Source organism: Papaver somniferum, chromosome 8, assembly GCF_003573695.1.
Source record: "Papaver somniferum cultivar HN1 chromosome 8, ASM357369v1, whole genome shotgun sequence".
Taxonomy (NCBI): domain Eukaryota; kingdom Viridiplantae; phylum Streptophyta; class Magnoliopsida; order Ranunculales; family Papaveraceae; genus Papaver; species Papaver somniferum.
This window is the reverse complement of record NC_039365.1, coordinates 12109633-12132203: the sequence shown is the minus strand read 5'-3', so window position 1 is coordinate 12132203 and position 22571 is coordinate 12109633. Positions and strand designations below refer to the sequence as shown.

Sequence of the window (22571 nt, the reverse complement as noted above, 5' to 3'; positions counted from 1 at the left end):
GTCCGTTTTTGTAATGAATATAGGTCGTGCAACTGCGGTGGTAGCAGTGAAGGATGCTTAAACCAAAGAACTAGAAGCAACTTCTCAATTGCAAGCATGTCGTTAAGGATTTGGCATAATATATCACTATTTTATTAATGCTCTGTCCCGACATTATATAATGTGAATTGTTCGTAATCTGCAAGTTACAAGACTGAATTAGAAGAGTCAACAAGCTTGAATCTTCCTTGTTATGTAGAGCACAAAGCTTTTTTTTTTCTCCCAGTTTGTTGTTTCGAATAACTTCTGTAGTAACTGAGTTTCAGTAAGTATCTAAAAGGAGTAGGATAACTTCTAATAGCTGGCCAAACCAGGTTAAAAGCTTAGACGCCGCTTGTCGTATGCTGACTATTTGGCGAGAAAGAATGGCTAAAAACAATGACAGATGAATCTGACATAATGTACAGCGTTTTAAAAGATAAGATAAATCAATCAGTGCCTGTGCCATATCCAGCGCATGATAGGGTTACAAGTCGCTGGGAATAACGCATGAATTCTGAATCTCTGATATTTGCAGTGTGCCAGAAGGAAAGACGGTTAAATCAAGGTCAAGCTGATCCTAGTGACAAATCTTCTTCAGAAAAAAAAGAAAAAAAAATGTGTCTGAGCCCAGGTTCGAACTGGGGACCTTTAGTGTGTGAGACTAACGTGATAACCACTACACCACTCAGACATTTGACGTCAAAACTAATCCAAAGTTTTATATAACTTATGATTTAGTCCCTGGTTGCTTGGGAAGTCGGAAAGCTGAATTGCCTTGGGGAAAGTTTTTTACGGGAGTGATTTTTTTTTTATTAATTTAAATTGACAGAATTAACCTCCGAGCTAAACTCAAACCCAGTTCACAATCGGAATCACAACTGAGCTCCAACATCAATTCTTGAACTCTGCCGCTTTCAGCACCTTAACATCAAAATCATCTCAAAGTCCCGAAACCAGATTGTTACAGCCCCACATTAAAGCTACAACTTTGCTGTCAGGAAAGGTGAGGTTTTGTTCTATATATCCAATTCTTGTTTACATAAAGTTAAGTTTTTTTTTTTTGTTTTGGTAAAAGAAAACACTCTAAGTATGTAAGGAGTTTGATATATTGCTTCAATGAAGATGAGATTTTTTTCTTAATGGTTTCCTATCTTAAATGAGTGTTAGTGTTGTTTTTTTAACACTGAAATTCTGCTGTGTACTTGTAAGTAAAATATGAACTACATTGAGTTCCTTGAATTAAGAATTTGGAAATTTCTAGGATTTTGTACAAGGATTTGATAGCGTTAGGACTACCCTTCACACGTACAATTTACTGGAGGTTAATGTTTTGTTATTTCTTGATCTGCAGATGATTCTGATAATGGGTTCAATCTTATAGTTACTCACCATGGGAAAACAGGTATGCAAGGCAGAAATTATTGTAAGTACATCTTTGTTAAATTACATTTCGCTCAAAATTCAAATGTATTGTTTTTTGTTGTCAGTATAATTTCCTTTTATCTTATTGATGACCATTTAGAAATCGTGGTATTCTTTTCAGATGCCTGTTGCAACTTACATTATTGTATCCCATCGAGTTTGGTCGTGCTGAGGGTTTCTTTAGACAAGCATAGAAGTTTGTTCACCACAGTTGCGTAAAATCCAGTGGAACCACCTCTCTGTTGTTCATTCTTTCAATTTTTGTTCTCTCTACATCATAGCTAATATTGATTCTGTTAGAAAAAACGGTTTTGTTATACCAAATTTACATGGACTATGTTTTGATCTCTAGACCTATTGTCCACTACTTGTTTTTTCATTTGAATAGATAAAACAATAGTCTCACATAGACTAAAATCTAAAGAGTTTTAGACTTAAATACCATAGAATTGGTTATAAGGGCATGACCCTTGGGTCATTAGACTTTTGTGTGAGGGGGGAAGGACTAGACTAGGGCAAGGTGGTTGCCTTTCCCGGACGCGCGGTGCTTTGCACAGAAGCACGCCGCCGCCGTCCGGTCGCTCGGGTGTGGGTTCCTATCTTTTTGCTAAAACTTTTGGTACGTGTTTTACACACATGTAGAAGAATCTTCTTCTTTGTATGCACATGTTTGTCTTGGCTTTCTTGTCTGTACGTGTTTGTCTTACCTTCCTTGTCTGCACATGTTTGTCCTGGCTTTCTTGTCTGTACGTATTTGTTTTGGGTTTCTTGTCCGTACGTGTTTGGCTTGGCTTCTTGGCAACACACTGCTCTAAGCCTGACAAAAGAAACACTGTTTTTAACCCAACATTACCAGTATTTCTGTCATACGCATGGTTTGGTTGCATGCTTTTTTCCTCTCGTTTGTAACGTCTTAAACACTATATAAGGGAGGAGTCTTGAGCTCATTTAACATACAACAGAGATATATCTCTTCTTCTGCTCTCCCTCTGCTTTCAGAAAAGAAGTTTTAATTTCTAGTTTCTCTGTTTTTAGCTTTTGCTAACACTGCCAAGTTCTAAGGGTACTCTCTTTGTATGCTACATTGAGGAGTACTATCAGTAGTTGAATCCTGGAGGTGACTCGCCAACTGCTATAGCATCTCAGCGGAGTAGCAGGCGATATTACCTTTAGGACAGCGTATCGTATACGTGCCTCTACATTTTCTGTGCATCTCCAGCAACATCGGTTTGAGCTAAGTATCTTCTTCTCAGTTACATTATTAGTAATTTACCCAACAGATTCATCACCTGCACAACAGCTAATTCTCAAGGTATCTTGCTGTTCTGAATCTCAGAATAGACAAGAGTATCTTATCTGCTCGGAAGAAGGAAAAAAAGGGCAACATCTGCCTGACACTATGTGAAAGATAATGTTAAGCCCACTAAGATCGAGTTGAGCATATTCATTCTTTGAGATGTATCCCCCATTCTTCTATAGTTTTTCAGTTTGTCAACTATTTTGGAGGGTAGAGTTGGGCATCACTTCTTTATACAAATAATGTTAAGGAGTAAGCAGATTGGTTCCCTTACCAAGTCTGCTAGGTCATTTTTTGTTAATGGTTCTCGAAGTAGCGGAGCGGAAGGAAGTCCTTGTCCTTATCCTGGAGATGAAACTTATGATGCGAGGAAGCAGCTCAGAAATAATGGAGTTTTGCTTCCACACAAGGATTTCACTTTCAGTTCCAAATCCTCAACAAGAGATGGAGCTATACCTTCTGGGGATGCAATTGGAGCAATTGGCTGTAAGACTGAGAACGCTTCCAAATCTTCAACAAGAGATGGAGCTATACATTCTGCGCATGTTACATCTCTTCCGAGCCCTGCATTGAAATTGGGTTCTGGAAGTGATGTGTGTGGTATTCAGAAAGATCCGTCAACTGCTCGTGTTTCAGTTCAGTTTGTCAAAGCTGGTATTACTGCAGTTAGCCTTCTATCTGACTTGGTAAATTACAAGATTCCTTTATCAGATGGGAAAGAGGTACTCCACAACAACACAAACTGCATGCTTGATCCTTCAAGGCCCATCTCCAGCATAAGACCATCGAACATAAAACCAGTGAAAAGAGAGAGTTTCGTCACTGTTGATAGAAGACCAACCGTTGTTGAGATAGGACGTGGTACAACTTCCAACGTTCATTATGACGCTCAAGCAGAAAAGTTTGCTCCACTGAAGACTACAAGTACAAACCATAGCTCAAGTAACAATATCCAGGATAATTCAGCTAAGAATCATAATGTACCTTCTGGTACTCAATATCTTCAGAGGCAATCTGAGCAACAGAAATCCGAACTTACTTCTTACGGTGTTGTTTCGAATCCTAAGTCCGGACAGGCATCAGAACCTAAGGCTGCAGGAAGTGCCTCTGAAAGCATTAGATCTGGTTCACATAATGTTCAGAAGCCTTCAATGTATGCAAGGAAGCCAGCATGTTTTATCCCATTGAGTAGGCATAATGTGAACACTAGGCATGCTGTAGAGCGTGTTTTAAACATTTTACAGCAGCATAACTGGGTCCCTTCTGCAGAAGAGGCTCTCGAGAAACTCAACTGTTCGTTGGATCCTTATCAAGCCAATCAGGTCCTGAAACAGCTACAAGATCATTCAACTGCTATAGGGTTTTTCAACTGGTTGAAAAGTCGTCCTGGGTTTAAGCATGATGGGTATACTTACACCACAACGGTTGGCATTCTTGGGCGTGTTAGAAAATTCACTTACATAAATCAATTACTGGATGAAATGGCGAGAGATGGGTGTTTACCAAATGTAGTAACTTATAATCGTCTGATTCATAGCTACGGCCGTGCAAATTACTTGAATGAAGCATTAAATGTTTTTCATCAGATGCAAGAAGAGGGCTGTGAACCAGATCGAGTTACCTACTCTACGCTTATTGACATCCATGCGAAAGCAGGTTATTTAGATGTAGCAATGGACTTGTACGGGAAAATGCAGTTGGCAGGTCTCTCTCCTGATACATTTACATACAGTGTCATTATCAACTGTCTAGGGAAAGCTGGGCACTTGGCTGCTGCTTACAAGATCTTCAACGAGATGGTTTCTCAAGGTTGTGTTCCTAACCTGGTCACGTACAATACAATGATTGCTCTTCAAGCCAAGGCAAGAAACTACACTTGTGCCTTAAAAATTTACCGGGACATGCAAAGTGCTGGATTCTTACCTGACAAAGTTACATTCAGTATTGTCATGGAGGTTCTTGGGGTATGTGGACATCTGGATGAAGCAGAAGCTGTATTTGCAGAAATGAAGCGGCACAATTTGATACCAGATGAACTTGTTTATGGTATCTTGGTTGGTATGTGGGGTAAGGCTGGCCATGTCGATAAAGCTCGAGAATGGTTTCAAGCAATGCTCAATGCAGGCCTCCGCCGTAATGTCCCTACATGCAATTCTTTACTCAGTGCTTTTCTCCGAATGCAACGGTTAGCTGATGCCTATGATCTGCTGCAAAGTATGTTGAGATTAGGTCTGAACTCATCTCTTCAGACCTATACTCTGCTCCTCAGCTGCTCTACTGATACAACATTTCATATTGACATGGGTTTTTGCTGGAAACTCATGGCAGTTACTGGCCATCCTGCCCATACATTTTTGGTATCAATGCCATCACCAGGACTCGATGGTGGACAGAACGTGCGGCAACACGCAAGCAACTTCCTCGACTTGATGCACGAAGATAGAGAAAGTAAAAGAGGGATTGTTGATCCGATGATATATTTTCTCCATAAGTCAGGTCTTAGAGAAGAAGCTGGATCAGTTTGGGAGGTAGCGGCTTTAAAAAATGTGTACCCGGATGCAGTTAGAGAGAAGAGTTCCTGTTACTGGCTTATAAACCTTCATGTTATGTCCAATGGAACTGCAATTACAGCATTGTCAAGAACTCTTGCTTGGTTCCGTAAGAAGATGATTGCATCAGGTGTTGGACCAAGCAGAATTGATATTGTTAAAGGCTGGGGCAGGCGTAGTAGAGTCACTGGATCATCTCTGGTCAGACAGTCTGTGCAGGAGTTGCTGGATATGTTTCAGTTTCCATTTTTACCCGAAAATGGTAACTCAGGCTGTTCTGTAGGCAGCGGGGATTCTCTCAATCGATGGCTATACCAATCATGTGTTGAGCGAATGCACCTACTGTAGCTAGCTACTGGTACTCTTCCTTCCTTTACAGGGTTCATGCAATTTTGCAGTTCGTCATGAACATGGGGACACATTGGGTGTTGTCCATTTTTGTTAGTTTGTATATAGATAATTAGGTTTTTATTCGCTGCTGCTATCTGTTATCATCCACATCTTCTATTTCTTCACCATTATTATCTAATCGTGTTTAAAGCCAAGTATGGGGTTTAATGAGCTTGTGCCATGAGTGGAAATAAGATCACATTTCCTTTGCTGCTTGAAGGCATTTTACAGTAACTCTATCAATCTGATCTGATTCCACAAATACAAGTGTTGAAAAGGCCAGGAATTATCATACAGGTGTAGTGATGCTTGGGAGATGATGAGGGGACTTCAATGTGGAGGTGAGTTACTTGATTTCTACCTGTTTTGATGGCGAAGTCCCAATTTTTTCCATTGTTAAGGTTAAGAAGATCCTGACAGGTAAACACTTGCTCAAGGACTAAGACCTTGGACTTTTTATGTGACAAATCAGCTGTGTGAAACTAGTTGTAGCAACCTTAGAGCCAGACACTCTTGATGTTATTAGTTTGAGCTTTGAACTGCAATTATGAATTGTGACCTTTGGATAATGCTGCAGGTTAATTTTGTTCACCTGCTTCCTGGGTGTGTGGTCGATAATTTAACGTTGCACATGCTTTCCTGGCCGTTACTCCTTCAACTGGGTGGAGGAGAAGCTGATGGTAAACTGTAATTGAATAGCATCGGGCAGGGATTTGCAATGCGGCGTCTGTTGCAGCGATTTTGAATGTGGCACTTGTCATCCCTCGTTTTGAATACCATAACATCTGGCAGGATTCAAGTGATTTTGGAGATAACTAAACATTTAATGTCCGCACTTGAGGGCCATGGAGGGTGATCAGGGTTACCTAAGGTATTGATGGATCAGGGAGTTAAAGCTTGGGCTCCAGTAAGCTATTATTTGGGAGAAGTCCAATCTGTCTTGCATGAAGGAGTTATCCACATAGCCCTGTCTGCAAACAGACTGGCGATGAAAATTCCACCCAGTTTTCGGTATGGTTGACCAGTCATAAAACCTTCAAATTTGCTGATCCCATCTCAGAGCTTGCAGAGCAGTTGGTTCACGCGTGAAGAGTACCAAGACTGGTGGAAAGTATGTGGCAGTCCACCTTCGTTTCGAAGAGATTATGGTGGCCTTCTCACGCTATGTCTATGGAGGGGAGACTGAAAAAAATGAAAATGGAAGCTGCTTGTGAAAAATGGTGGATGGACAAATTCAAACCCGAAACTTGCATAATTAGGCCTGGCCTGAACCAAATCAACAGAAAACCCCCCATGACTCCCTTAGAGGTGGGGATGATGCTTAGGGGTATTAGTTCTGATAACAACACTTCAGTATTTCTGGCATCTGGCGGAGGGATCTTCATATTCAACTCTTGAGTAATTTCATGATGTCCAGGAACTGGATTTGTGTTATCTGCCATATAAGAGATACCCACCTTCACGGCTTCCATATTTTGTGCATTCACCAACCATTCACCAGAAGTTGCATCATGGGTACTCCAAAACAGGGGTTCTATGTTCTAAGAATACGTTTAACTTGCAGAGTGTCAAGTCATGTTGTATTAGGGCTCCTATGTTGTACCTGCCTTTCAGGGTATTGTATGGGAACTTTGCTGTAGCCTTGAGCTTTCTGTTTCTATTACATTGATTGGTTACTGAACTTATGATATACTCCAACTGAACGGGGCTATGCACACCAATTTTGGTACATTCACTTTGAATCCAGAAAAAGGACATCCATGACATGACTCTCTAAAGTCTCAGACTTCAAAATCCAGCAACTAGAAACTTAAATTGACAGATAGGTCCTGTCAACATAGAGAAGATTAGGTGAAGAACTGAGACAAGCTGTAATATACTTTCACATTTTTCATAGAGATTGAAGCACATGGTACATTCAGATAGTTCCCTTGTAAAGTTCAGTATTAAGACCACAAGCAACACATATGCACACCCCTAATCACTCAAATACACACTAATCAGAATAATCAAGCCCCCAACTGAAATTCAAATTCAGTTATACAAGCATACATAGGTTAATATTAGATTAGCACTATTTTAACAAGTGACTTCTTTCACTATAAATTATGCACTAAGCTCCTTCACTGGGACCAGTCTTCTTCTTCGTCGTTGTGTAGTGCTCGTTAATTAGTGAACTTCAACAAACGAGAGAAGATCTAAGAGATGGAGCACCTGAGACATGAGTGCATGATGCCCATCGAACAACTGATTCAGTGATTAGATCAAGTTGCTCGAGCTCCCCTAGTCCAATTGTATGGTGTCTCATGTTGTGGATACTTAGCACTCCAGTGGCACTTGTTGTTCCTCCAAACCTTTGGATCACAGTTGGGTTCTTGTTATTCTCAGTTTCACCGCCGCCACAAACTAAACTATTAGAGGAATCTGGAGCGATGAAAAGCTTCCCAAAGCTGGTCTCTGCACAAAACAAAAGGTGTTTTAGCTTTTGAACTAAAAGCATTTCGTACTTTAAAGTTTCGCAATTTCCACAGTATAGTAAATAGGAGAAGTCGGGTTACCTCTACGAATCTCACAAGCTGCTGAACTATCTATTCTGAAACTTAATGGGTTACAGTTCACTTGATCAACTGGAGAACTTGGTCCGAAAAATGCAAAGCTTGTCATCGAAGCAACAGGGGAAGAAAAGTCTAACACACTTGATTCACCACAACTACGGAATGAAAAGCCTCGAGCCACAGAACAAGGAGTTGAGGCATCAACCAAGAATGATGAAAACGATGATTTGCAAGTGAATGCAGGAGAATGTCCTGGCTGTGACTCTGAACCAAAGCTAAGATCTTGATTTCTAGAGATAAAGGTGGTGGAGGAGAAAGATCCCTGGCCCATATCCATATCTCCATAACTTAAGTTTTGGCGTTCACATTCGTTCTCCATCTGTACTAACTCATTCATCCAGGAGTGATCTGCAAGGAAGTAAATGTCAATATTCTGGAGATCACAAACAGAGAGTTTTTTTTACTAAGGATGATCGACCCCTTGCAATATTTAGATGGTGCAATTTATAAATACAATTCAAATTAGAGTGAAATAAAATGCTATCAACTTTATGCTTCTGATACTCATAAGAGCCAAAAATAGTGGTGGAGAGACTAGAACAACATTTGATTGCAGAAAAAAAAAGAAATATGCCATCAAATTCATGTGTATTGGTGCTCAGAAAAAAGTAAAAAGTTGATATTGTGTTTTATCAAGTTGACTCCGAGATAATCAGTTAACATGTATACATGGCACCTTCCTTTCTAGACGAACTTGTTACTGCTAGGCTGTTAGAGTATAACCTAATGAAATGGGAAAGGCCCTTGAGGGTACACCTCAATGATAAAACAAAATAGAAGGAACACAATACTACCCCTCAAACTATCTTTAGTCGGTAAGACTCTGCAAACAAGTTTCTCTCTGTCAGGATATAGAAAACAAGTTAATCATGTGAGAGACTCAGTAGATTATCGGACTATGTAATGCGACAACCACAAAACGTTTGGTGTAACTGCTTTGGTGTAACCACAAGTTGGTGCTATCCCAAAATGAGAAACTTATCGGACTATGTAATCACATAAATGGTACAAAATTTACAGTAGTAAAACTGTATAAGTCTCACATTCTACCCTCTAAATCAAAGACCATGCTTCATCAAAGAGTACTGAGAAATTTCTACACCATAAAACATTTCTAACGTGCGCTATTTAGATATTCAGATTGTACTCAATTTGATTTGACAGTTTAATGAGATAAAGCTTAAAGATGGAAGACATTATCCCAGAAAGGTACAGTTGCTATCTGGACATTTGAATGCTTAGTTAGAACGAAGGAAACATACCGTAATATGATGTTTAAACCAACGCACAGAGTCAAATATATAACAAAGAAGAGTAAGGAAGCAACATACCGAGAACTTGAGTTGCAGTTAGTCGTTTTGCAGGATCAGTACAGAGCATTTGAGTAATCAAATCCTTGGCAGATGCAGATACATGATCCCAATGTTCAGAGGGGAACCGCAAATCAGCAGCCCTGACAGCATCAAAGATCCTAGACTTGGTTTTTCCCCAAAATGGAGGCATCCCACAGAGGAGAATGTAAAGGATAACACCAGCACTCCAGACATCGGCTGCCTGGTTGTAACCCCCAGCCAATACTTCAGGAGCTATGTAAAATGGACTCCCAACAGTACCATTGAGTTTCTGCCCTGTTAATACGAAGTTCAAACTTAAATACCAATTGATGAAAACTCTAAAACAATAAACCAAGAAAATACAATCTTGAATAAAGAAGAACGAAACGAGAGAGATTACCAGGCTGAATATAGGTTGCAAGACCAAAATCGGCCAATTTAATGGGCGAGGATGTATCCTTTGTGGCCAAAAGAATGTTTTCAGGTTTCAAATCTCTATGAACAACACCCTTGTCATGGCAATACATAACCACCTGCATCAGATGTCGAAAAAGAACTCTAGCATTAAACTCAGAGAACTTCCCATGTTTCTCCAAACGATGGAAAAGCTCCCCACCAGCACAAAGTTCCATTACCAAATGCACATAATCTTCATCTTCATAAACAGCCTTAAGATTCACAACATTTGGATGCCCAGATAACCTAGTCATTATCTCAATCTCAAGCTTAACACTTCTAAGATCATCAAGTGTTACTAATCTCTCTTTGGCTATAGATTTACAAGCCAAAATCTCTCCATTCAATTTATCCAAGCAAGCACGAATAACACCAAATTGCCCCCACCCCAATTCATCCCCCAAACGATACCGATCTTCCAACCGAGCAATTTGTTCCGTGTCCAGAATTGTGTCAACAAGTGTTGAAACTCTATAACAGCTGCACGGTTCAATCAACGCCGAATTACTACTGTTGCTCCGCGCAACATCCATACCAAACCTCTAAGAACTCTCTCTAAAATTATAACTTACAAGCTCTGATGATCTTATAATACAACCCCCAGTGGGTAAACAACTTTCCAAGTCAAATTTGGGATCAAGTGTAAAAACAGTACTAATTCAACAAAATGTACTAGTCAATTTCTCAACTGTAGTTGTTGAAGTTTGACAATTGATCTTAACTTAATGTACCTGGACAAACCCTTTATAGATAATTGAAGATCAAAACCCCCCACAGAGCTTAAATTATATCTTTACACTCCCTTTATGTGCTTCCTGTTAAATTTCCAAAAAAAAAAAAACATTCCAAAAATAATCAGCTTTCTAAGTTTCACAAAAAAACCCAATATAGAAACCACTAAACCAAGAGAGGAAAAGGGTACCCATGAACCCTAAAACACTAAAAGAACCAATTTTTAAACCTAAAAAGCTCAAAAAAGAGACCAGATCTTGAAATTACTACAGAAATTCAAAAAATTAACGAAAACCCAGATTAAAAATGTGAGCTTTAAAAGATCCAATGAGAGAAACAAACCTGGAAAGTGTGTCATTGAGGTCTGATTGGAGGAGCTCTGTGTGTTTAGAGCTCAACCAAAGACCTTCAATGGAGTTTATTGTGTTTTTTGTCTGTCTGTGTTTTGTTGTTCTGGCGGTTCTCTCTTTTTCTCTCTGGTTGGCCCAAATTTGTGAAATTTATTCTGCTTTTATTATTCAAAGACTGCGATTATTATTTATTAGAAACTCCTTATCAAATATTTGTCTTCACTGAAAGCCCTTGTATTAGTGAGGATATTATTTTTTCGTCCTTCTGTTTTGTGTTTTGTCAACGCGTTTTTGAATTATTTTTCTTGTGCAAGTCAATATAATATTATTTGTTTAAATACCTAATCAACCCATAAATAAGGAAGCTTAATAATTTATTTATTTTTTGGCTTTTTTTTCAACTTTTTTTTGTGTGTTTGGTAGAAATACATTTGTTTCGTTTAACGGTTTGAGTTTGAAATTTAGGGCTGTGTTTAAGTGGTGTTAGGTAAACTTGCTTAGTTGAACTAATCAAGAATAAATAAAAATTTAATTAAACATTCTAAAAGGTAAAGGAGTTACTTCATGAATTTGAAAATATTTTAGGATCAGAGATGAACGAGAGAGTTCTTTCACGTGAATAAATGTTTCATGTCCCGTGTTACTTTCGTGTTGCCGTTACATTAATCATTCAAAAGAAAAATTACGTTATTTTTATGGGATTTTTAACTACGAGATCTTTCACGCAATTTTCACCTTACTTAACCGTTTCGCAAGTAATGGTTAACGCTCGTGTTTTACAGGTACAAGTGCACGACAAAAACATTATAGAGATTCGCAGCAACACTGAAAAGCATTTTGTTATGTAATTATACTCAATTTGAATTTTGATTAAGGATTATTTATATCTCTCCAACTAAATGTCATGAATGACAAACTTTTGGAGTCAACAAGCAATAAAAAAGAATATATATTGTTAAAATGAATTTTAGCATGTAACGTGGTTTGTCAAATATTTTTGTTCTATAACAATGGCAGAGGCAAATTTATATTGGTAAGTAATCTATCAACAAAAGCGGAAGAGCATGTACCACCTCAACAAAAGACATACAAGAGAGCAGAAAATGCAGGGCTATTACGAGCGGCAAAATGGGCCCAGGAAAAGAATTTAACCAACTTCAGTATTTGAGGTGATTGTGAAAGCTTGACAGACAACTCGAACGGGGAGACAATATCTAAATGTCATGAATGACAAACTTTTGGAGTCAACAAGCAATAAAAAAGAATATATATTGTTAAAATGAATTTTAGCATGTAACGTGGTTTGTCAAATATTTTTGTTCTATAACAATGGCAGAGGCAAATTTATATTGGTAAGTAATCTATCAACAAAAGCGGAAGAGCATGTACCACCTCAACAAAAGACATACAAGAGAGCAGAAAATGCAGGGCTATTACGAGCGGCAAAATGGGCCCAGGAAAAGAATTTAACCAACTTCAGTATTTGAGGTGATTGTGAAAGCTTGACAGACAACTCGAACGGGGAGACAATATCCATCTCTCGGCGTAGCAAAAGCAAGAAAGATTGCTAAATACTTCTTCGAAGATTTTCTTTTTTCCACATAATTGGCAACTCTGCCGCTGACATTTCAGCAGAAAAAAGACAAAATTTTAAGCTTGCAACCTTAACTGGGATGGCATTCCCTCATCTTATATTGTTCAAAAGAAACTCCTCAAAAACTTTTTGTAGAAAAATCTAATATCAGGAGAGATCACTTTTCCACTTCCATATTAAGTAGCTCTGTTAATGATATAATCCCGACCTCAGTAATTATTTAGTACTCCCTTCGTCCAGAATTAGTTGAAGATTTAGGTATGTTAACGCGAATTAAGAAAAATGAGAGAGAATTATTTTTTCTCAAATATATCCCTTAATATTAATTCTTAAAATGTATAAATCTCCTTGTTTTTTTGATCCTTATGTCTAGTGTATGATTTTAATATAGTGACAAATCAGAAAAAAAACTTGTAAAAAATATGAAAACCTTTATATATTTTGAGACTAAAAATAAACTCTAAACTTGTAACTAAACTGGAACGGAGGAAGTACCAATGAAATTCTAATTTACAATTAAAAAAGAAAAAATAAACTTCACTAAACTTAAACCTAAGGTTGAGGGGTTGACTTAAACATGACTTGAAGTAAGATGTTCTCACTTCTCACTCAAGTTCTAAAAAGAAAATGACCCCTTGAGGACTAGTTGCTAAATAGCATATTCATAGAAAGTGCTTCAGAAAAGTTACACAAAAGTCAGTTATTTCCACCATTTATTAGGTCTTTAAATACCCTCCCTGCTCAATGCCAGCCATTCCAGAGTTCGATAAGCTCTACTGGTTTTCTTCTTTCCCAATATATATATATATATATCATTTTTTAAAACAAGTGCTCACTGTGATTTGCATTAAACAAATATATATATATATATGTATTGCCTTGCCCACTCTTATCCCCAACACCTGATCTCTCATGTATATTTTGTCTCATTTGATCCCAACGGTTTGCATTTTTTGAATTTTGATTATTTTATATTTACGTCTCTTTTTCAAATATTTACTTGCCACTAGTGGGTAAAACAATCTTTCACTGCTTTTAAGAGGATTACTTTCATCGATTAGAGGTTGAAAGAGGATTAGTGTTGCAATTTGCAGCTGATTATCTCAAGAAAGTAGGCAGCTGGATGCTAATTACATTGCCAAATGCCTGTAATGCCACTTATGCGGCAAGTAAAAGTTTAACATAAATTTACAATGTCGTTGACTATTTACAGAGTACACCAGTTTACTAAGCCAATAATTGCACTATTTTATCGTGGACCATTTGATGCATCATACAACTTGAATTTGTTTACTGACATCGTACATTCGCAGTCGTCTGTGAAAGCGATTTATACGATGTATTTATAAAGTTACCTTTCTAACGAACTAAATTAGTGAAGCTAATAGCATGTTTGGATATCGAAAAATCAATAGTCAGTTTGGATGTCAAATTTTAAAACTTCTAAAAATCAAAAGATTAATTTTTTGTGAAGCAAAATAGTTTTGTTTCTAACTTCCACTTCTACTTTCAGAGAAACAAAAGTTAAAAGCAGATTCACATCCAAACGTTCTATAAGAGGCAAGTCATGGACCGTTGGACAATTATTTATACGCGGGACGCTGGGAAATATCCAAAGTGTTGGTTGCTGACGCTTAGGATTACCATTAAAACTAAACTACATCAAGTTTATAAGTAAACAAATGCTAATGAAGTTGACTTAATCACTCTGGCAACTTTAGGTGGACAGAAGAGTGATTGTTGGTAGGACCTTTTGTTTGATTGTAATTGGCAGCTCGTGTGCTGGTTTAATGGTCGACCACATTCATTCCCTTTCCAAGCGTGGGGGTTGGCTGGGTCCTCTTAGACAGCGTAATTTACAGCTCCGGCGGGCCAGATTTGTTGCATGATGAAGTACAAGATTTGCTTGGGAAAATACTATCTTACACTCCCTCCGTCCCTATTATATAGGCGGAGAAGTTAAAATCTCGTAGAATAAAAAACTGTTTGGTTTTCATAAATTTTCATGTTTTTTTCCTGCTTTTATCCAATACAACATAAATAAGGTTATATTCTCAATACAATTTCCAATACAACATAAATAAGGTTATATGGGTCAAAAGGTATCTTGGAATTAGAATTCCGCCTATTTAGTGGGACTAGGAAAATCCAATATTTCGCCTATATAATAGGGACAGAGGGAGTATAAGACAAAATAATCATTTACCTTTGGGGTGGTACATCCCGTTAGCAGCCATGATGAAGTAGACAAAATTTTGTGGCTTTTGAAAAAAGCATTGAATTTTTTTCTCCTCTTTTCCTTTGTTTTTTTTTTTGATCGGTTCTCCTCGTTTCCTTTTGAAGCAAGAAAGCATCGAACCCTCCAAGGCTCCAATCGCGTTTGAGTCATATTTTGTTCTTGCCACTGGCACCGTGTAGGAAGTAGCTGCTGGTTTCACGTGAAAGGAATATTGTGTTAACCACTTCTATTATCATCTGCTTGCAGTGGTAAATCACTATTATTGCATGTTGAAGATTAGTGATTATAGTTGAGGTTGTTTTTCTACTTGATTTAACTCTACTAAAACCTGTACCAGTTCATATAGGATAAAAAGATCTTGACAATCTTGACCATTGGATCGATAGACTGGTGTATCAATCCTTAGTAAAACTGGTATCAGTCCTTATAAATTATTGTTTTTCTAGGACAAGAAAGGACAAATTATATTGATAAATAACACTCAATCACTCCAATGAATGCTTTCTTTTTTTTCTTGCTTCTTCCAATGAATGTTAAGATAGTAAAGAAAAAAATAATAAGTTGTTATCTGTTACACTTCTCAACTATAGATGAAGGTATTTAAAAAGTACTTTTTAAAAATCTTAAAACGACTTGATCAATTAAAAGAAAAACTTACTAAAATAATTAGGTGTTCGATAGTTTCTCCTTATTGAAAAAAAGCCGTCAGGTTCTCCAAATAGTCCACCATAGTGCGAAAGGCAGAATAGCCCAAGTTTTCTTTATCATGCTCTTACTCTTCTTAGAAGACTGTTCCTGAATATTAGTCTTGATGTCCTTCGCAAAGACCCACTTAATCGCAAAACAATCCAGAAAATAGTACTCCCTCCGTCTTAGTTTAGATGCCAAAATTGAATTTTGCCAAATATTAAGAAACATAAAGAGAATAGTTTTTTTTCCACAATTACCCTAAATTAGTATTTAAGATTCCTAGTTTTTAGATGTCTAGGTTTTTGTTGTAAGATTCCTAGTTTTTAGATGTCTAGGTTTTTGTTTGTACTTGGAAAAAATCAAATTAAAGAAAGTATATAGAGAAAAGTATTTAAGAGTGTGTCTAGAAAATTGAAATACACAATTCTCCATGTTATGGCATGATTCCAAGTTAGGGGCAAATCAGGATAAAACAAGGAGAAATATGAAGTGTAGCAGGTATTTTTGGACAAAAAAAAGTCCTCTATTTTAACATCTAAACTAGGACGGAGGGAGTAACATACATTCTTAGTCTCCGAACAATGGAGAAATATGTGGTTATGTATTTCCTGCTCCATGTTACACAAAGTGCAAAGACTAGGATCTACCTTACCATCTCTATATTGTAAATTTAGAGTAGGTGCACCATATGGCAGAAAGTCCAAATCAAAAAAGGCACTTTCAAAGATATTTTCGCGTTCCAAATCAGCTTATGAGGAAAGCTTATGAATCCGTCCACCTTCATAAAAGAATAACAACTAGCAAGAGAGAATACAGAAGAAAAAAATTCCATTTTCTGGCATCTCCACTATACCATTATGAACTAAAAAGCGACATTTTCTAGCAACAGTAATATCGAAGCAACCTCACCAATTTCAAATTCATTCTAATTTCTTTTAAAACTAAAACTCCAAGATCGTTGAACTGAAAACATATTCTTTACAGATGCACATTTAACTAAGTGAGCTTAAAATATCTGGAAATATGTAAGAGTTAACACTACACCATTTTTTAGGAATCAGCAAGGCCACCGGCTGTTGCTGACTAGGGTCGCAACGGAAGATCTCTGTTGCAAACACGGTGTTGCAATTTTTCGCAACGGCATAAGCTCTGTTGCAACTCTTGGTCAGCAACGAAAATATGCCGTTGCGACGTTGTTTTGTTCTGCCGTTGCTAAGCTGTTTCTAATTACAAGAATACCCCTGCCCGTCTAAATGTTATTGGTTCTGGTTCTAATTTTGCAACACAAAAAAATGGGTCAAGTCTTCGTTGACCTGGTCAAAATCCATTTCCCCCACATTTACCCCCTGCAGTTACCCAGTTACTCATTCATTATTTCTATAGATATATAAATTATATCATTCATTCAATGGACATATAAAACTGAATTACATTATGATAAAATGATTCTTCAATTGAACTTAACAAAAAGTATCGAGTATTTGATACAAATGTATACCAAGTATCACAGCAAACTAGTTACACATAGAAAAATACTTGGTTCCTAAGTTCATTTCATAAAAAGTTGTGAAATTCCAAAGTTCTCCTAACTTAAATCACTATAATGAGATACTATATAAACTTACAAATCTTGAAGTTGCTAAGGGACCTAATGACTGCTGATTTGTTCTCCAACCTTTCTGATCTCATAACAGAGCATCATTCAATTAACCCGTGAACAAAGCATCACAAATTCTTCCAATCAGATATCCAATATGCTTATAAAGATTGAGTCAAAGACTAATAAAGAAATAATAGGCTATATAAGCAAATCAAAAGAACCCACATACTTCGCACTAACACGTGGCTCATGCAAGAGATTGATAGTATTAAATTACACTCAATGAAGCATGTATGTCTAGTTTTCCTAAAACCCACAAACATCCCTCTCACTAGTTATATGGTTCTGTTACTCTTGCTATCAAACTTTTGGTGCAAGTAAATACAACAAGCATAATGTTCTACCTGATGGCGAGTTCAATTTCTGCGGAACTGTATTTCCTCTGGTATATTCAAGAGATGTCCAGTTGATTGCTTCAGCTTTAGCAAGGCGCATTTCAAGACATTGTGAATCGCTCTGTCGAGCTCGACCACTAAACCGAACACAGCTGCAAAACTGTTTTAAGTAAATCAAATCATACAACACAGGAGCAATTAGGTGTATGTAGCCCCTCTTCAGCCACATCGATTGTGAACAACAAGTTTACCTACACAAAAAAACATAGTATGCTAAAATGTTTAAAATTTTGAAGTTAAGACAAGTTACCATAAAAACTTGAGCAGTATAGCGAGATTTTTACCTTCACGGAGCAAAATGCATTCAGAGCCTCAATCTGTGCTTTTGGTACCACTGCATCCATCAACCCATTTTCTCCAGTCAGATATGCGAATGGGAAATGAGATACATTTCAGCAACATCAATCTGTGTAAATCTGCACAGGTGAAAACGAGCAAGTTGGGGTTCAAAAGCAACGTTAAACTACACATTCAGTAAAGAATTTACGAGACTTTCTTTTCAGCAATAGACCATATTTAAGAAATATAAACTGTATTTATACACTTATAATGCTTAAGGGAGTTGCTTGACTTTCTTTATTACAGGGAAATTGAAGCAATATCTTTGGCTTGTTTCCAGACCAGTGATAGAAATCCTACAATAATAGAATGTAATAATGGTTCATTATAGTCCAATTTTAGAGCAATTATCACCATCAAATGCCCATATCATAAGTCCTTCACATCTTTATAATCCTTATTAAGTTGAAGTCCAAGAATCTTCTTGACGCTTTCAATCTCGACATTCTCCTTAATTTGCTTTACACTTGCTTCTCTTACATTGAGCAATTTACCTCTCAATGGGAAAACACAATAGTGGTTACAACCCACAACAGAAATCCCCGCCATCTGCATACACCTTGGTTTCAGATTCTTATTTATAATTATTTAAAATAATAGACTTTTAAGTGATGGACACATTAAATAGATAATTTCCCTTTTTTATTGCTTCTGTTTTGGACTACTTCTCCCAGTACCTGAAAAAACACAACCAAATTCATTATAAACAGAGATGTTCAACTGTATAGAAGAAAACCATTGCCATAAAGGATTGTTTACCTAAAGACCAAATATCTGACTTGGAACCGTAAGGAATATCAGCAAGAAGTTCAGGGCACATATAGCTGGGAGTTCCCACGACCTGCATTGTGAGCTAAATGACCCTCATTGTTAACAAGCAAGCAAAATACTGAACTTAAACTAATCAAGAAACCTTTTTGTAGTGCCGTGTTACTCACAGAAGAGGCTAGGTCATCAGAAGTCAACATTTTGGCCAATCCAAAATCACATGTAGTCCAACAGATTAATTAAGTCGGATATTTAGGAGGAAAATCATTGCAGTAGGTGGATACAATTTATTTATAGTCATCCACGAAGACTTAAACAGTTAGAAAGTAGGATCTCTTACCTAGACGTATGTCATGATCCTTCGTCAAGAATATATTCGAGCACCGAGATATTTTTGCAAAGCAGTATCAGTACAAACAATTTAAGAGTATCACAAGCCAATATATAACAACTTAATACATCAATCACTATGCAATAGTATGAAGATTTTGCAACTGACCTTGACATCACGATGAACAACATGATTTCTATGCAAGTAATACAGATCCATTAGGAGTTGCACAAGCCACTTACAGAGTTTCTGTACACAATATGAACTAACAAACAGAACCTTGGAATTGAAGATATTCCATAGTACATATCATGTAGAGGAAAGGTAATGCACCTCTTCAGAAAAGTGAACACCATTAGCTCTTTTTATAGCTTCACCCCTGCATAATCAAAGGAAGTAGTCCCAGTGTTTAACAGGAGCAGATAAATCATGGATAAATCATGCTGAGGACCGCTGATTGACACATTATATTACAAATTTTATTGAACAAGAAGAGCAACTTACATGTCTCCACCCTCACAATAACCAATGATGATACACACGTACCAACCCTGCTAATAATGTGTTAAAATTTCCAAGTAAGAAATCCAACCATTCTAAGCCCAATGAACGTAAAGGATAATCAGTTTCTACCGAAAAACTGAACTTTTGTACCCAGGAGTCTTTCTTATTGCTTCTGTTTCGGACTACTTCTCCCAGTACCTGAAAAAACACAGCCAAATTCATTATAAACATAGATGTTCAACTGTATAGAAGAAAACCATTGCCTAGAAACTAAACATAAACTTGATCACAAACTGAAATCAAAACCAAACCAATGGAAAGGAACTCTAACATAGTCTCTAAAAGAAAAAATAAAGTTCAGATTACAGCATTACCACCTCAATTGGTATTAACACTAACCCTAGAAATTAACACCTCAATTGAAATTCTAGTTTTCCCTTTTGAGCGAAGTTCGAGTTTGGTAAAAACAAATTAAGCCATTAGAAATTAAACCCAATCGAAACTTTAATTTTAGAAAACCAGAAACCCTAGAATTTAGTGAAACAATTTTTTTTTAATCTACCAAAACCCTAGATCCGTAGACATAAATGAATCAAATAAATCATACAAAAACGAGTATCATCCATCAATCACAAAAACAATAGAAGAATCAGATAAATCTGGAGAAAAAATCTAAAACAATATCTGATTATTACCTCCTCTGTTGGAAGATTTCGAGTCTTCGGTAGAGAGAGAGAGAGAGAAAGAAATCGTGAGAAGATGATGTTGTTGATGGTGCTGCTGATGATAGTGTTGATTCTCCAAAGAGGTTCTGAGATGAAAGGGAGATGAAGAAATGAGAGCTTCAGTTCTTCAGAGAGGAGATGAAAGAGAGATGAGGCGTGTGGCGGAGAAAAAATAACAATGAAAACTCGATAAGGCAGGGATATAGTGTAGATATGGCTGAAGGGTGGAAAAAAAGAGAAGAATACTTGACCGAAGTTTGACTTGGGCGTATTTAGTAGTCCTAGTGTTCCCGACCATGCTCGTGTTTCACACGCTTGAACCCAGCGCAGTTGCAATTCGCAACCTTGCTTGTGAGGTTGCAAAATTCGCAACGGCGACTCTGTGTTGCGAAAAAATAGCAACGAGGATTAGCAACAGAAATTTTGCAACGGCAGTAGTTGTTGCAAATCCCTTAAAAATGGTGTAGTGTAAGTCATCCACCCATTTTTCAAACTAAATGCAAGATCCATTATTCAGAGTAAGTCAGGTATTCTCCTTGACATAATCTCTAGCTTTTATATATAAGAATTCAAAAATCTACTCATATACTCGTTCAATGACCCATGATATTCAAAATCTAACAAAGCTCAATAACATGAAAAGATTAGAACATGTATACGAAGATAGAAGTGTGCGCATGTTAACTAAGGTGAACTACGTTTCCGAAAATATAAGTATGATTGTCAATGCTCCTAATGGATTAGAATTCGATCCCACTTTCTTAATTTTATTCCTGATATCGACTCCGCTGGTTAAGACAAATGCCTCATCGACGATTTATTTACTATATATATATATATATTTATTTATTTTAAGAAAAAAATAAAATAAAATAAAATGCAAACAATGGGGGTTGATCCCAATCACTCTGTTCATCCCAACTCTTACATCAAGGTAATACTAGGGATCCAACAAAACTTAGAGAAACACATAAATTTGGAAAATAAAATAAAAACAGAAAGTCATATAATCAAGTTAAATTCTGAGATATGGGGACAACTATCATGTTATTTATAACACCTGAGTTAGGCATCTTTTTATGAATATGCTATCTGGTTGGGCACGCATATTCTACAACCAAGAGGCTTGTTTCCACCTGCTTAGATTGGTTAGTGTCATTCTGAATTGTCACAAGTTTCCCGACTTTGAAATCTAATAATGCAACTAAAAGTTTATTCCTTACCCCAAACTTAAATCTAACATTTCCCTCAATGTTCTGAAGATAAATGATTAAAAGCATGAACAAGAAGAAACCATTGTCACTTGAAGAAAACCAAAAATGAAAAATATTATTGAGTCGCATAGCATGGGTTACCTCCTAGCAAGTGCTATGTTTAATGTCTTCATACAGACATCAAATACAAAATCATGTACCAATAACCGAAACAATTGCAGATCATCATAACTAAACAGAACCGACACAAATATGAGACAATTGCACTGGGTCAGAAAAATGAGCATACAGAGTACAACCTTGTCTAAGGTTTATTTCAATACAACTGGGTTTATCTCGAGTGCCAATTCAGGATCCATATGAGTGTCTCGATAAACAAATTCTCATAAATATTACCAGAGACGCACATTAATGTCTAAGTCATCACTGTTGTGGACCATATACTTTATACTTACTCACATTAGATGACTAGTCATCACTGTTTTGGGGTCTAGAGAGACTCAATTAATACCTTAGACGCACAAAATTCGAGTCCCAACTTAAGAACTTCAAAATTGGATATTCTTGAACTAAAGTTTTAATCATATTCACTTCTTCTAAATTATCGATTTCATAAGGTTTTCTAGTAACATTAAATACATTTAGTTCAGTAGTCATATTACCAAAACATATGTTCATAAGTCTTGTTTTATAGTTGATGACATCATAAATGTGGCTAAAAATGGACGACCTAGGATTACAGGTATTTGAGAAATTTGATCCTGAACAAGCTGGGTATCTAAGACATTTAAATTCACTAGATAATTGAACATATTAACCTCAATAAGAACATCCACGAGGAACTTTGACAGATCTATATGCTAACTCTCCACCCTCTAGGTCGTGAGAAAGTCTCTGCCACTAGATTAGAATCTCATGCTCCTCTTAGTAAGTATTGTGATGGTGA

General features: G+C 36.9%; 3 protein-coding genes and 1 non-coding gene across 4 annotated transcripts; 1 reads left to right on the top strand and 3 right to left on the bottom strand.

Moving 5' to 3' along the window:
* Nucleotides 1–639: 639 nt before the first annotated feature.
* Nucleotides 640–712, bottom strand: TRNAV-CAC. The gene has a single exon. It is a non-coding gene; the product is annotated as a tRNA-Val (tRNA).
* Nucleotides 713–2972: 2260 nt separating this feature from the next.
* Nucleotides 2973–7286, top strand: LOC113304001 (pentatricopeptide repeat-containing protein At1g18900-like). Its single transcript, XM_026553095.1, has 2 exons — nt 2973–6020; nt 6257–7286. Exon 1 carries the CDS (start codon nt 2983–2985, stop codon nt 5635–5637), a length of 2655 nt encoding a protein of 884 aa, XP_026408880.1. The 5' UTR covers nt 2973–2982; the 3' UTR covers nt 5638–6020; nt 6257–7286.
* A 253-nt stretch (nt 7287–7539) lies between these two features.
* LOC113304338 (calcium-dependent protein kinase 26-like) lies at nt 7540–11306 on the bottom strand. The gene is made up of 5 exons (XM_026553422.1): nt 11159–11306; nt 10029–10899; nt 9626–9922; nt 8238–8642; nt 7540–8136 (listed from the first exon to the last, which is right to left on the bottom strand). The coding sequence occupies exons 2-5, from the start codon at nt 10615–10617 to the stop codon at nt 7859–7861; spliced, it is 1569 nt and encodes a 522-aa protein (XP_026409207.1). The 5' UTR covers nt 10618–10899; nt 11159–11306; the 3' UTR covers nt 7540–7858.
* Nucleotides 11307–17523: 6217 nt separating this feature from the next.
* LOC113305094 (mitogen-activated protein kinase kinase 5-like) lies at nt 17524–22282 on the bottom strand. Its single transcript, XM_026554202.1, has 14 exons — nt 22137–22282; nt 21767–21856; nt 21635–21667; nt 20382–20628; nt 19816–19884; nt 19687–19733; nt 19516–19561; nt 19351–19431; nt 19192–19210; nt 19022–19029; nt 18843–18924; nt 18438–18760; nt 18029–18160; nt 17524–17935 (listed from the first exon to the last, which is right to left on the bottom strand). Exons 1-12 carry the CDS (start codon nt 22280–22282, stop codon nt 18726–18728), a joined length of 903 nt encoding a protein of 300 aa, XP_026409987.1. The 3' UTR covers nt 17524–17935; nt 18029–18160; nt 18438–18725.
* Nucleotides 22283–22571: the final 289 nt, after the last annotated feature.

Bases quoted from the DNA above. Each gene is read 5' to 3' on its own strand.
- LOC113304001 (XM_026553095.1), top strand. From the start codon at position 2,983: ATGTTAAGGAGTAAGCAGATTGGTTCCCTTACCAAGTCTGCTAGGTCA.
- LOC113304338 (XM_026553422.1), bottom strand. From the start codon at position 10,617: ATGGATGTTGCGCGGAGCAACAGTAGTAATTCGGCGTTGATTGAACCG. The intron at 9,923-10,028 runs GTAATCTCTCTC...TCGTATTAACAG, and splicing joins TGCAACCTATATTCAGCCTG to GGCAGAAACTCAATGGTACT. The intron at 8,137-8,237 runs GTAACCCGACTT...TGTTTTGTGCAG, and splicing joins AGCTTGTGAGATTCGTAGAG to AGACCAGCTTTGGGAAGCTT.
- LOC113305094 (XM_026554202.1), bottom strand. From the start codon at position 22,282: ATGACTACTGAACTAAATGTATTTAATGTTACTAGAAAACCTTATGAA. The intron at 21,668-21,766 runs GTAACCCATGCT...ATTTATCTTCAG, and splicing joins AACATAGCACTTGCTAGGAG to AACATTGAGGGAAATGTTAG. The intron at 18,761-18,842 runs GTAAACAATCCT...GTGTTTTTTCAG, and splicing joins GTCAGATATTTGGTCTTTAG to GTACTGGGAGAAGTAGTCCA.